Genomic DNA, 15,957 nt, shown 5'->3' on the forward strand with positions numbered 1-15,957 from the left:
ATACCTGACCTATCAACTTAGATTCGTATTATTCAGCATAAACTAGTGGTTTGCTAACGGGTTACCCGTGACCCGTTCCGGGTAACCCGTTAGGGGTAACGGGTAGGGCGGGTAGACGGGTAGGACGGGTACGGGTACAACCCGCAACGGGTAGACGGGTAGTTTTCCCAAAACCTCTACCCTACCCGTTTATTACCCGTACCCGTTGCGGGTTGACGGGTACGGGCGGGTTTTTTTTTTTTTTTTTTTCTTTTCTGTTTTTTTCTGAATTTTTATGCTTTGAGATTCGTGCCAAGTTAAAGGACATGGATGGATGGAGTTTAGATATAGGGGTCCGTTTTGAGATTCATGCCAAATTAAAATTGATGCCTCAGATCTCATTCTACTAAGTCAGGTATTGCACTGGATCTGAATTCTATAGGGGTGCCGCCAAAAAAATTTTGAAATTCAAATTTTGTAACGGGTACGGGTAGACGGGTACGGGTAGGCGGGTATAGGGGTACGGGTAGGCGGGTACGGGTTGGCGGGTAGACGGGTACGGGTACAATGGGTTTTTTTCAAAATAGGGGTGTCCGGTCCGTTTATTACCCGTACCCGTCTACCCGTCTGTACCCGGGCAACGGGTACGGGTACCACGGGTAACGGGTACGGGTCGGGCAAAACGGGCTCAACCCGTTAGGGGTTTAGCAAACCTCTATTTTAGACCACCCAAAATTTTCATTTCAAATTCTTTTGAAAGCTTTTCTTCCAAAACTCGAATTTCCTCTGTGTCATCCCCTGTAATAATCATGTCATCCACATAGATAATCAAAACAGTTAGTTTCTCATGTCTTCTTTTGTAAAATATTGTATGATCAGATTCCCCTTGATTGAACCCATACTTCATTGCATGACAGAATCTACCGAACCATGCTCGAGGAGATTGTTTCAGTCCATACAGAGCTTTGTTTAACTTACACACTGTTTGCTTTGAACCCGGATTCTCATACCCAGGAGGAAGATCCATGTAGATTTCTTCTTCTAAATCCTCATGCAAGAAAGCATTCTTCACGTCAAATTGGTGTAAGGGCCAATCTAGATTAGCTGCAAGAGACAACAACACTCGAACTGTATTCAATTTAGCAATAGGAGAAAATGTTTCCTGATAATCAATTCCGTATGTCTGAGTATACCCTTTAGCTACCGACCTAGCTTTGTATCTCTCAACATTACCATTTGAATCATATTTTATAGAAAACACCCACTTACACCCTAATGTCTTCTTTCCATTTGGAAGTTCAACCAAAGACCATGTGTTATTTTTATACAATGCTTCCATTTCTACATCCATTGCTTTTGTCCATGTTTTATCCTTAAGAGCTTCATTCACATTTTCTGGTATTGGTAAGGTAAGCATCGTATCACAAAAAAGTTTCATTGGTTCTGGTAGTCTTTTGGTGGTTACATAATTTGCAATTGGGTATTCTATTTCTTTACTGGTTCCATCTTCAGGAACATACCTTTTAGGGGGCTTTCCACGATTCTGTCTAGGAGGTAGAATATATCTAGAGTGAGAAGTACTTACCTCTGGGATATCCTCAGGAGACTCTTGGATCTGTGGTTCTTGGTCTTCTTGTATCACTTCTTCATCGTCTCCTTCATTTATCTCAGTCCACACAGTATCAACCTCTTCTCTGACCCGAACTAGGCCATCACCTTCTTCAGAAATTTCGGCCCTTTCTCTGACCCGAATTGGGCCAGCAGCTTCTCTGACCCGAACTGGGCCATTTTCTCCTTCTCTGACCCGAACTGGGCCATTTTCTCCTTCTCTGACCCGAACTGGGCCAGCAGCTTCTCTGACCCGAATTGGGCTAGTTTCTCCTTCTCTGACCCGAACTGGGCCAGTTTCTTCTCTTACCTGATTTAAATTCGGTTGGAACCAAAGAACTCTCTCATCTTCATTCTCCACCTGAGAGAGATATTTGGTGGTTTGAAAGAACGATTCACTTTCCAGAAATGTAACGTCCATTGTAACATACCACCTGTTTGACACTGGATCATAGCACTTGTATCCTTTCTGGTGCATACCAAGTCCCAATGACACACATTTAATATCACATGGTTCGATTTTGGACCTTTGATTCTTTGGAATATGGACGTATGCTACACATCCAAATATTTTCGGTGGTAAGCTTAGAACTGATGGTATGGGAACGAAATTTGCAAGTTTTTTTAGAGGGGTTTGAAAGTCATTCGTTTTGGATGGTAGTCTATTAATCACATAAACTGCCATGGTTATTGCACATTCCCAGAACCTTTTCTCCACCTGATTTTCAAAGAGTAATGCCCTAGCAGTTTCTAAGATATGTCTATTTTTCCTTTCAGCTACCCTATTTTGTTGAGGTGTTCCGACACAAGAGGTTTCGTGAATAATCCCTTGGTCACTAAAAAAACTTTTGAGAACCTTATTAACAAATTCACCTCCATTGTCACTTCGGAAAAATTTAACGCTTCGCCCAAATTGAGTTTGAACCATTTTATAAAAAATTTTAAACACTTCTGCTACGTACTTCCTCTTTTCTTTTCAATAAGTATACCCATGTCATGCGAGTGCAATCATCAATAAATAACACAAACCACTTATATCCATATACATAATCAACTGGGGATGGGCCCCAAACATCCGAATGAATAAGATTAAAAGGTTTCTCACATTTATTCATACTAATATTATATGATACACGATGACTTTTAGCCTTGATGCACGTCTCACACTTAAACATAGATATATCTAAACCAGAAAATAAATCAGGTAAAATTTTTTTCATATAACCAAAAGAAGGATGTCCTAACCACCTATGCCATGTCCATATTTTATTTTCTGTCTTTGAACACCCATTTGCCAAGTTAGTTCTGCCTACTCTTAAGTCTTCTAAGTGATCCAAGCGACCCTTTTTAGAACCACGCCCAATGATCTCCTTCGTGAGGATATCCTGAAAAATACAAAAATCAGGAAACATAAGAACCACACAATTCAACTCCTCAGTAATTTGTCCAACAGAGACTAATCGTGACTTCAAGGAAGGTACAAGGAGTGTATTATTTAATACCAACGATTGAGTAACTTTCACATTCCCGGCACCTTGAACTGGATACCCAATTCCATTTGCATTTAACACCATATCAGTTCTTGGTTTTTTAATGTCACTAATGTCTTTCTCAGAGAAAGTCATGTGATCAGTGGCACCGGAATCAATCAACCAACCACCCAAACTAGCATGATTTAGAGATAACATACCTTCATCAAGTTGTGTACCTTTTTCCTCAACATGAGACGCAATACCTGGAGTTTGGCCTGAGCAGCTTGGTTGACTAGGTCCACCTGTTGGAGCTGTTCGGATCAGCTTCTGCTCAGCATGCCCTGTTCGGCCTACACCTTGCGGATCAGGTGAACCCGACCCATCTCCTTTAGTAGTCGCAGCAAAGGCCTGGTTTCTTCCCTTTTCACCTACCTGTCTTCCTTTACTTCCTTTATACCAGTCAGGATAGCCAACTAAATCGAAACACCTTTCTCTAACGTGTCCTGTTTTTCCACAGTTTGAACACTTGAGCTTTGACTTCTCCTGACTAGGGTAATTTTTGTTCAAAGTTGAATTACCCTCATATGACTTGTAACCCCTTGACACCATTGCCATAGAATTTTGAACCCCATCTTCTTCCCCTTTCAGCATAACACTTTGTCGAATTGCCTCTCTTCTTACTACCCCATATGCTTGCTCAACGGTTGGAAATGGCAACATCTGTAACACACTTGCCCTTATGTTGTCAAGACGGTCATCAAGACCATCTAAGAAGGTATAGACCCGAGTTTTCTCAAGGTACTTATTGAACTGTTCGATATCCGTAGCACTTGTTATGGGATTAGGACGTCGAAAGTCAATTTCACGCCAAAGACCTTGCAAAGCATTATAGTAGTCTTCTACCGGCTTACCCGACTGCTTGAGTCGAGTCACTTTTCTATTTAGGTCAAACACAAAGGCTTCATCATTTCCATCATAAAAGGTGGTCGCCAGAGCCTTCCACATCTCAAAGGCAGTTTCATAATGGATGTAGTTAACCATAAGTTTTGATTCAAGCGAGTTGAGTAACCAACCTTTAACCACCGAGTCATCGATACTCCATTTCTGATATGTTGGATTCGATGGTAAAGGTGGATCACCAGTAATATGCCTCGTCTTGTCACGCCCTTTTAAATACACCTTCACCACCTAAGACCAAATGGAGTAGTTGGAACCATCCAATTTCACCGAAATTGGAGAAGAAGGACCTTCAGTTGTCACCATGGGTGGGGCAGGTGTGGTTGTATGTTGGGAAGATTGGAGGGACATGAGTTGGTTCATTTGTGTTTGTTGCATGGTTACTATTTGAGTTAATCATTCAAGAAGGGTTGCTGTATTCGAGGATTCTCCATCAGATTGATCACCATGCTCTGATACCATGTCTAAAAAATACTAACAATCACATAAATAAAGATTCAAACACAGATTTAACGAGGTTCGGTACCAGTTTAGTACCTACGTCCTCAACTCAAACCCTCTTCTTTTCTCTTTTATTCATAACCGAATGGTTTCTTTTACAATAATATTTGTGAGTTATCTCAACAGGAGACACTCTTGGGAGATTAAATAGAAAAAACGAAATTACAATCTTGCACAAGATTACTTCCTAATTCTACTCATGGAAACAAATTATAGCCAAGATTACTTCCTGATTCTACTAATGGAAACAAATTTCAGCTTATTCCTTTCCAACAATGCACTACACGGCTTGCCTCAAACAACCAAGATTTATTTCCAATCTTTATTCAAACTTGCCCTTATCGTCTCATGGCATTGCATCTGATCCAGGGCATGATCTTCTGCAACACACGCCAATAAAAGACAATACTGTCTGTTTGAAATATCATATGTTCGAAAATCAGATGAAAATATCACATATGAATATTAAATAGTTTGACGTTTTAACCATTGTAGGAAATATCGGCCGATACGTATCGGTATCGGCTTACCCCGATCCGATCCTGAGCCGATCCTCACGTAACAAATTATAAAGAAAAAAAATATAAAACTCCGATCCTGAGCCGATACTGATCCGATACCCCGATCTTGTATCAGTGCCGGGACCAATCCCGATCCCAATACCGATAATTTCTACTATGATTTTAACTTCCAACCTTTACTCAAAAAAAAAAAAAAAATCAAATTATGTGTTTTCTTTCTAAAATTCATAATATTATATTTACTCTTCTAAATTGCAAAAAACTGACATTTAGCCAAATTATTGCTTTTCCTATTAAAAAGTAACTCTACATTTATAATATCCGCATTTTACACTCTACAAATTAAATGAGTCCGCCTACACTTTGTATAGCATTTCAGCCAATATGTTTCTAATTCAAAATTCATTGAATCAACTTCAAACGATAAATCTAATTAACCCGTTCTTCTTCACGAGAGCTTTATTTACATATAAGTTTTTAATTTTTTTTTTATACATCTTATTAATGCACTATATTTTTCTAACTACTTGACTTTGGTACCAAATGAATTCATTTTTTTTTTAATTTTATATATAAATGAAGCTCTCATGATGGAGATTGGTTTGAATCATTCAGATTCATTGTCTGAAGCAGATTCGATAAATTTTGGACAAAAATATTAGAAGAAACGATACTATCAAAAACGTATTATAGCCAGATTCAAAATCTATAAAATATATAAAACTTGTATAATAAAGTAGGAAGTGTTTGTAGAACTGAAATTTATTTCGAAAAGTATACAGTGAAGAGGCGGGAAATTTGACTCCTGATCAGAATTAGCTTCTTCAGGGAAAGATTATGGACTGACAAAATTTCTACATTTAAACCATCCTGAAACCTTTCGAATAATGTTTCCCTAATGATTGATTAAATATATAGTGTATGATTCATGATATCTTCAACACATGATCAATGCCTGAGTTCTTTCTACTACTGTTGTAAAAAAACAGTCGTTAGTGGTGATCAACCCGTTACAGATTGTTTCAATTAATATCGGCTGATTATTTTTTATTATAATCAATTAATTATTTCGAATTATTTCTGATGAATTGTTTTACGGTAACTGTCCATCCAACAAGCACATTATGAATTTTGAAAGAGAATTACGTTATTTTAAATTTTTTGAGAAGTATACGTGAAAGGGAAATAAATCTGCTGCGATTCCACATCACAACAAGAAACATTTTTCGCGAGAATAAAAAAATAACTTTTTGCGACGGACTACTCTCATTATTCAGTTTTTTCTTTTTGCGACGGACGACCGTCGTAAAAGCGTTTTTTCTCTCGCAAAAAGTGTCTACTTTGTTGTAGTGGCATCCACCCCTTCATTTCTTTGAGATTCGTGCAGAGAAAATAAACTGCTCTTGAGATTCATACATTAAAAAAAAAAAAAAAAAAAAGAATAGTGATCTGTAGAATCGCAGGAACTCCTGAGATTCTTTCGAATTTTAGCAGATTTATTTAAAGCCTTTAAGGAAGAGTGTGTGTACGTATATGGAGCCCTTTGAACAGCTTTCTCTACAATATTTTTAAGTACTAATGAAGATGTTCATTACGGAATGCAATTTGCTGTTTTTCTTTTGGAAATATAGGAACATACTTTTTCTCATTCAATCTTTATTTACGTCGAGATTTACGCTTGAGAAAATTTAAACAATTGGATGTGAAAAAAACATGTTCCTGTTTTTTTTAAATGTTATAGCTAGCTACTGCATGCAATGTGATGCGCGCGTGCTTGATTTCTTAAATCGCGCACCAATGGAATACAATATTAGGATATTATTAAAGAATCCTTAGCTGATTTTTATAGTTTGCCATTTTAGTAATTTTTTATTATCCATATTAGGATATTTAATTATATTACTTTAATTCCTCGTGAGGATGGCGACAAATCTAGGAGCCAACTCCGCTGCTTTTTAAATAGGAGAGCAGAACTCTATTATTCCTAATCTGATCGTTCATCTGTGTCGTGATTCGTGCATGAAAAAAATTCAACGGTTAGATTTTAAATTACAGGGTCCTACTCTCCTATTTGGAGAGCAGCGGAGTGGTATCCACAGATCTATCCTTCTATCTTATATGTCCCCAATTTAATTATTTTATTTCCTCATATTGGTTTATTAGATCGTCAAAAATAACATAGGGTTAGCATTATTTTTGAATTAGTGATTATTTTTTTTCACTATTCTATGTTTGAATCACTCTAAAAATAGAGTTATTTATGAAGTTAGCGTTATTCTTGCTAGCCCATCCAAACAATAAAATAACGCTAATTTTATTTTAGTGTAATTCTTGCTATTTTCAAAATTGCATTCAAATCCATCCAAATGTTTAAGAAAACTGTGAGGAACAATTAGGAAAATTTGAGATTGGAGACTTAAAAGTCAAATATTGTAGTGTAATTTTATTTTATAAGGAGTTAAAAGTAGTGCATATAAAAATTACAAAATTTAATGAACCAAATTATAATTTTCCAATTTATAAGGGGCTTAGCAGCGATATCCTTCCACTTTATTATCTTCCACCCGTGATAGAGAATCCAAGAAATATAAAGATCCATTCGGTCCTACATGTAGTGCAAGATATATATATTGCGATCACATCCTCTCCATTACTTGAAAAGGGAATCTTTTACAATTAGTGAATCCGCACCGCTCATTTTAACTTGGCACGAATCTCAAAACCTAATAATCCTTCCAACTGCAATAGCCCGAATCTCAAATCTGCTGGAAAATCCTCTACAGTATCTGGAAGGATATCCATCGAGGAATGCATATCCTATGCATTAACTCAAAAAGGAATCTTTTGAGTTAATGAATCTCAACCGTCTAATCTTAAACGGAGCCAATCCAGCTACTGCTTATGATATATGGGACCCTTTAATATTTGTGCAGATTTAGTTTGCACGAATCTTAAAGCAGATCGGATGGACGTCAGTATTCATTAACTTAAAAGATTCCCTTTTGAGTTAATGCAGAGGATACGATATTACGAATTCATCCATCGAGTGATCGGATCATGATTTATTTACCTAAATTGGGTTCTAAATTCACATATATCGATCAGACCTGGCAAGTATATAGCTCGATCAATAGGACAATATATAGCCCGTATTGACCATATAATCCGTGCTCGTTTCATTGTCGCAATGCATGCCTCCCATGTATTTAGAGACTCGTAAGATTTTATTGGCATGCAGAACTATAGTGACAATATATAATATATATTTCGATTTTTGTAGATAATTTCTCTGACTTTTAATTACCACCATGAGTAGTTCATTCTCTCTGTGCAAAGTCGTGTTGCCAGCTAGCTGTAAGAGAAACTGGCAGGACTACGGCTATGATTTGCCAAAATAATATGGCTAGTACGTAATTTACTTAGCCCTATATATGCCATTACCAACCACCTTGATATTTCCGACAGACATGAGAAAGGGGAGGTAGCACAATTGGCTAAGAAAATATTTTAGAGTTGTTATAGCCAAGGATCAAGAGTTCGATTCCCCCTCACAAATCTTAATAGTTACTATCAAATTTTAAAAAAAAAAAGATATTTCCGACAGACAGACTTCAAGGCTTGAAGCTACTCACAGCAGATCTTAGCGAAAGAAAGACCGAGCAAGGACAGTCCGGTCCGGTCAAGCGACAGCGGACTTTGACTAAAACTGCCTAAAATGAAATAGTTCCTTTTGCTGAGTATGTTGTGTATATAATTTGTGTACAGGACCTTTTTCCCATTTTAATGAAATAGTCAGTAAGCTAACCCGTATCAGACCTGGCTAAAATACTATTCAAATGTGCTTATTTTGTGTTAATTGGGATTAAAATGGAAGGTTGAAAGTGCCACTCAACATGAGTCACTAACTACAAGATAAACACAGTTGCAGGGATGGGAACATGCAGCCTTCCATAATTTAAGCTCCTAATTGCATGCAGTCCGTGCTTAATTTAATATATATTAATTATATTAATTAATTATAAATCAATCAGACTATTTTGCAGCAGGTGTGCGTACCATGCTTCGATCAGATGTATCATTTTTGTATCTTTCTATGTATGCATTCAATTCTTGATCATGCCAGCAGATAAATCTAGCTAACAGCACAAATCAAATGAGCAATTAATGCACAGATGTACTAATAATATATTTTATTAGCTATCTCTTGATTCTCAAGTTTATAGCTCGCATTTTAGTTTCTAACTATTATAGCCTGTATCAGTAATTTTGAATTTTTTTATCCTTAATTTACTATTGCAAGCTTCATCAAAATGATTAATGGAAATTTTACTCAAATAATTGTAAGTGTTGATGCATGTGATTAAAAGATAATTCGGATTGACTACGTACCACCCCTTCGATCAAATAGTCTCTCTTCATTTGATTCTATGAGCTTTTTAATTTTAATATTTTTTTACGTACTGTAGAAGTCTAAATTTATTTATACACGTATGCGTCACTAGTTTATGTAGTTTGTCTTCTTTTAATCCTGATTTATTTTTATTATTAAATGTTATTTAAAAAAAATGGATTGATTGATAATTGATTGGTCATATCTTCATTTATTTCTATTTGTTATATCATATAAGGAATGTTATTTGTCATTTAATAATCTCAATTAAGTAATAATGATTTTATTCTCTATTTTAGGTACCCAAATTCATATACTCTTATAACAATAACAAGAACTATTATATAACAACAAAAAGTGTCATAATATGATTACAACAAATAGTACAACTTATTTTGATGATTTTTTTTTTCTCTTATTTCACCATTAAACAACATAAAAGAAAACGGTTATGTACCAGCATAAAGAAAGCCCATAAGTATGCACTAAAGAATGGGTATTACATTTGTATGACAATATATTGGTCTATTATTTTTTATTGTTGAATAATTGCACTTTTCATTGGTCTATTTTTTTTATAAAAATATGTCATTTTGTATGAGAATTTTTTTTTCTCTTGTAATATGTTTCCATTGCAATGTACAAGACACAATACTAGTCTAGTAATATGCACAAAGTAATCTTCAGTTAAGAAAATAAATAATATATAATAATAGACATATTGTATATCTTTGATATTTGTCATATCATCGTATATGTATCGTATCCAACACAATATCCATATCCATACAACATAGATCAGAGTGATCGAGGCCTAGCGGTCCCTCCCCTCTGCTGTAAGAGTGCTCTTTTTTATTGCACGTACCGTAAGACAAAGAGGTAAGTAAGTGAAATATTAATTTCAAATTTTTTTCAGAGAATAATTATTATTTATTAGTAGGTCTTGCTTAAACTAAACGTACAACTAAAATAGAGGCAATACGGCAATACCCACATTGTACAAAAAAACTAGGAACACGAATCACTTACAATATTATACGAAAAAATATTTACTACCGTATGTCTATCCATTGTCTATTTCATAATTAAATGACAGCTTTTTTTAGGCGGACTCAGGATTTCCATGAGGGGGTAAAAAAAAATATTGAATTGGATTTAAATCTATTAACTAATTAGTTACTCGATAAAAAAATAAGGAGCCTGATAATTGTACCCCAAACAAAATATCTGAGCGTGTCCCCCAGTAGTTTAACATAAAAAAAAACTTTTAATGTTATTTAACTTCCATTTCTAGCGTTAATATCCAAACATTTAAAGTTCTGTTTATAACATTTTACAATGCTACTCGTAAGCATTTAAACCTCTATCTGCAAACATTAAAATTCTAAATCTGTATAGTTTTAACTCCTAACTACTTTTATTTTCAAGCCAAAAACGGAAAGATTCATTTCACCTACTTTTTATTTTTATTTTTTTATGATCATTCTCATCCATTTTCTCGACGATCCGTGATGAATTTTGCGAATCTAAAAATATGAACGTTTTTATCCGATTTTCTCTTTCAAATGAGATCCATGAAGAATAACTTTTGAGTTATATTTTTGTCGTAATTTTTTTTACTACTTTAAATCTTTGTGACTTTCAGTTTTTTTTTTTTTTAATTTTGCTTCAAAATAATTTAAACCTCTATTCACAAGTATATAAACCTCCTGTACAAGCATATAAACCTCATTAATAACACTTTGAATCTCTAGAATAAAACATATAAACCTCATGTACAAAGAATTAAAACCTCAACAATAACATTTCAAAGCATATAAACCTCAACAATACCACTGCATTTACAAAGCTCATTTACAAAACATATAAACCTCATGTACAAAGAATTAAAACCTCAACAATAAATTTCAAAGCATATAAACCTCAACAATAACACTGCATTTACAAAGCATATAAACCTCATGTACAAAGTCTTAAAAATTTTAATGGTTGTAGACTGAGATTTAAAACTTGAAAATTTAAAGTGCTCATGAGTTTTACTATAAAAAAAAAACAAATGACTTTAAAATTACTCAAAAGTATTTCTTAATGGATCTTATTTCAAAGATAAAATCGAATAGAAAACGTTCGTATTTTTAGATTCATAAAATTCATCACGGATCATCGGAAAAATAAATTATAATGATCAGAGAAAAAATAAAAAAAAGTGGATGAAAGAAATCTTTTCGTTTTTGGCTTGAAGACAAAAGCAGTTAGAAATTAAAACTATGCAGATTTAGAATTTTAATGCTTTCAGACAGAGGTTTACATGCTTACGAGTAGCATTGTAAAATATTATAAACATAGTTTTAAATGTTTTGATATTAGCGCTAGAAATGAAAGTTAGATAACATTGGAATTTTTTTTTGCTAAACTACTTGGGGGACACGCTCAGGTATGATGGCTCGGGGTACCAGAACATTTCTCAAAAAATAATGCTTAACTTATAATTTTCAATACTCTGACTTATAATTTATGATTCTCTAACCTATAATTATAATTACCAATTATAATTTAAAAAAATAATTTAATTTTAACTTTAAATTTAACCCAATTACAAATCAAACATTCAGAGAGGAACAAATTTTTTTTCAAAGAGGAACAAAATCGATCAGAACGTTTCAATCTCTACTAAAATTCAAAATCTAGAAAGAAGGAGCAGCTGCCCTGAGGTTTTCCGCCAACCTTAAAAAAAACAAAAAAAATGACAGCGCCAGCTAATTTAGTGATATCTGCTACTGTTATGTGAGATTAGGAAAATTATTTCCTCGTGTCAAGAAGTTCATGGCCCATATATGTAATTGGGCCGTCCCGGTAACATAGAATTGCTGGTTTGGGTGATTTAATCTCTTGTTCATTTTTTAGTCATAAAAATTTTTTTAGTGATTTAATCCCGGTAACATAGAAAGTTCCAAGAGTTCAACACCTCAACACTCGTGGCTCAAGCTCCATAAAAAATCACCACAAAGCTGTTCAAATCAGGCTTTCCAATTTAGCTGATTTAGAGGAATTAATGTATTTCTCATTTAAATCTAGGTTAGACTTTATATACCAGGAAAAGAAAGGTTAAAATTTAGAGAATTTATAGTGTCAAACCAGTAACAAGTCTTAAAAATTTTATGGTGATCGATGTTTAGTTGCGGACTAAATAGTGGAATTGGAATAACGACTTTAAACTTCAGTTATTCCGTCAAACGTGATTAGGGGTGTCAACGGGTACGATACGGGTCCGGTGGAGACATTTTCAAACCCGTACCCGTTGTGATAACAAAAACAATCTATACCCTTATCCGTCTTTTTGAATACGGTACTGGTTAGGTAAACGGATAAAAAGTGTCATTGACATTTCGATTTGTGTTTTTCAAAACAATAAAAAAGATAATAATTTATACAACTAATTTGTATTATAAAAATTTAATAAAATACAAAGCTTTTTTGTATCATGTATCATCTTCATATAAAACGAGTAAGATAACGAAAACAAATCTTACTTTTATCCGTGTTTTCGCGATACGGATCGGGTAGAAGAGTGTCATTGGCACCTCTAAACATGATTTAATTGAGCCGGACTAAGATGATATAACTTCAATTATGTATAACTTTAGTCCTTAGCTAAACATGAATAACAATGATTTATATATATATAAAAAAAAGAGTATAAAATTTTCAAAAAAATTGTAAAATTTAGTCTCCAAATACATTTTAATATGGAGAACATAATTTCGAAATCACAAATAAATTAACTTGATAGTATATATGCATCTATATCTTACGTACTTACGCATTAATTAAGTAGTTTAGCTAGGTTGAGCATCTGGATAAACAAAGTGTTGTAAACCATATATATTTTGATCAAAATATAAATGTTACACATTAGTGGATCCATTATAATTATCTTTAATTATTTTGATCATAATTTAAACTTCCTGACATGCTAAAAGAAAATAGACCTAGCAGAATTTACATAAAGACAACAATTAATAAGTAGATCGATACAGTGGCAAAGCCGCCATGCAAGAGGAATAGGCAATTGTCTACCTCTGAAATTTTAAAATTGAATATGAAGTAGTATAAATATGTTAGCATATCTACTTCTAGAAATTAGATTGCCTACCTCTGTTTTTTGACAATTCAATACTGCAATTCAATCGAATGAATTAAATTGCAAATTAAATTGTGGCTGATAATTGACTAAAATTGTTGAGTGTTAATGCTTTTCTTGATGTTTGTCTAAATTTAATTTAGAATTTTATGGGATTAATTAAAATAATTCAAAGTATATAAGTTAAATTTACCCATTGATCCGGTAACACGGTGACGTACACCAAACTTTTTGTTCAATAATTCAAAGTATACAAGTTATTAACGATAAGAACAGGACAATGCATGCTCAATTATAATTGTCACAATTGATCGCTATCAGATCTATGCTGTTCAATATTTCTTCTAGATTTATTTAATGTATTTTCACATGTGAAGGACATATATTGTTTATCTTTGTCTGGTTTGTAACTACCAATACAAATAATTAGCCGATATTTAATGCGGTAATCAATTGCATGTGCGGACCCTTGCCAAATAATTAATTAATAGCAAGTGCTTGACCTTGCAAAATTTAATAACAATTAACATCGATCATCGATCATTACGTACTGTGTTTGTCCCCTCTGGCATCAAATTGGGAAGTCTCGTTCGGTATAGGATCAAAATTAAGTTATCCAGTAAGGATCGAGCTGTTTGGTTTAATTATATTAATTAGGTCGATATATATAAACTGCGAGGTTGTTGTGTTGGGTTTTGTTCGAGTTATCGTCGGATAATGACTAATTACATTTTATAAGGAGCCCATGCACAGACGCGTAATAAATAATTATTACGCAAGGTTTAATTGAGTTTGCTCTTAGAGTTGAAATTGAGACCTTATTTAACGAGCAAAATGACTCCTTAATATGGCTGTGGTCTTCTAACGGGTTCTATTTATCGGAGTCATTTTATAATATTATTATGTCGGATGGAAGAATCCGATAGAATTATATAGAGGTCTAGAATAGGGAACCGAATCGTCTGCCCCTGGGGGCAGAAAATTCCTGTCCCCAGAGTCATTGCAGAGTTGGTCCCCATATAATCCTAAATCCAAAACCACTTTAACCCTAAACCCTTTAACAGTAACTGGGTCCACCCCGCAGTGACTCTGGGAGCAGGAGATCTGGTTCCCTAGAATAGCTATGCACCGGCAAATGTTAAAATTTTCTCCTTTCTAGTCTTAAAAAAAAAAATTTTGACACATTATTTGTGATGAGAAGAGGTATGATTTGTGAGTTGAGATGCCTCTTATGTAATAGTTGTTTAGTAGAAACGACTTTGCATTTGATGTTTTATTGTACATATTCAACACAAGTTTGGGATCAGTTTGCAAATTAGAATTGAAGAATCTGTTTTGGTGAGGGGGTGATTCTGTTGTGCAAACGTGGCTTTTATCCTCACGCAAGATATGGGAGGGGCAAGAGAAAAGCGGGTATAGACAACAAAATTCATAGTGGTGTTGTGGTATGTGTGAAAATAGAGAAATGATGTAATCTTTAGAGGTTCGATAATACCTCTGGCACCACTCGCATCTAAGATTATCGAGAAAATAATGCTATGGTTTCAATTTTGTATAGAAACTAGTACAATAGACTATAGATTTATGTTAGGTACAAAAAGGCTGAGAGAGTAGCATATATTTGTGTATATTTGAATAGAATTGTGATGTAAACACATTTATATAATTTGATAGTCTCTATCAAGCATTTTAAAAAAAAAGTTTAATTGGGTAATATTACCTTAATAATTCTTTTAATTTGCAGCTGTTAACCGTCTATATTGAGGTATATTGAGGTCTATATGACTATATTAAGAGCAGGGGTCCCGATTTTTTTAAAAATACCCAAATAATAAATAAAATTAATAAAAATAACCAGAATATCAAGAAATTTCTAAAAATACCCCCCCCGCGGATAATATCCGCGCCCCGGAATATTAATTCCCCCCCGCGGATATTATCCGCGCTCCGGACTGTAAATTACCCCCCGCGGCACACGAATCTTGAAGCAAACCCGCGGCTCCGAATTTTTGCTTCCAAGCGCGGATATTATCCGCGGGCCGACCCCTTTATTTTCAGATCCGAAACACAGATCTTGAAGCACTCTTTCTTCTCCAAACCCTGACCTGACCTCTGTCCGCGCGTTGGCCCCTTGCTCCGCCGAATCCCACCCGCCAGCACTCCCTTCCTCCGCCAAAACCTACCCGTTGCTCTCTTCTTGCTCCGCCCTACTCCATTGTTGGTCCGGCCCGGTCGATTCTTCCCTTCCTCTCTACATTGCAAGGTGGCAGTGGTGGCCGGTGAACCAGCAGAGGTGGCTGATCAGAGTCTCGATTTTCGATTGTTAATTTGTTAGTTTCCTCTTTCAATTAGTTTAGTTTGATTTTCCTCTTAATTAGTTAGTTTAGT

General features: G+C 34.7%; 1 protein-coding gene across 1 annotated transcript; it reads right to left on the minus strand.

Moving 5' to 3' along the window:
• Window positions 1-2,693: 2,693 nt before the first annotated feature.
• Window positions 2,694-4,480, minus strand: LOC144559580 (uncharacterized). The gene is made up of 2 exons (XM_078308643.1): window positions 3,278-4,480; window positions 2,694-2,972 (listed from the first exon to the last, which is right to left on the minus strand). The coding sequence occupies exons 1-2, from the start codon at window positions 4,098-4,100 to the stop codon at window positions 2,935-2,937; spliced, it is 861 nt and encodes a 286-aa protein (XP_078164769.1). The 5' UTR covers window positions 4,101-4,480; the 3' UTR covers window positions 2,694-2,934.
• Window positions 4,481-15,957: the final 11,477 nt, after the last annotated feature.

The sequence above is a fragment of the Carex rostrata genome, chromosome 9 (assembly GCF_964058835.1).
Source record: "Carex rostrata chromosome 9, lpCarRost1.2, whole genome shotgun sequence".
NCBI classification, from domain to species: domain Eukaryota; kingdom Viridiplantae; phylum Streptophyta; class Magnoliopsida; order Poales; family Cyperaceae; genus Carex; species Carex rostrata.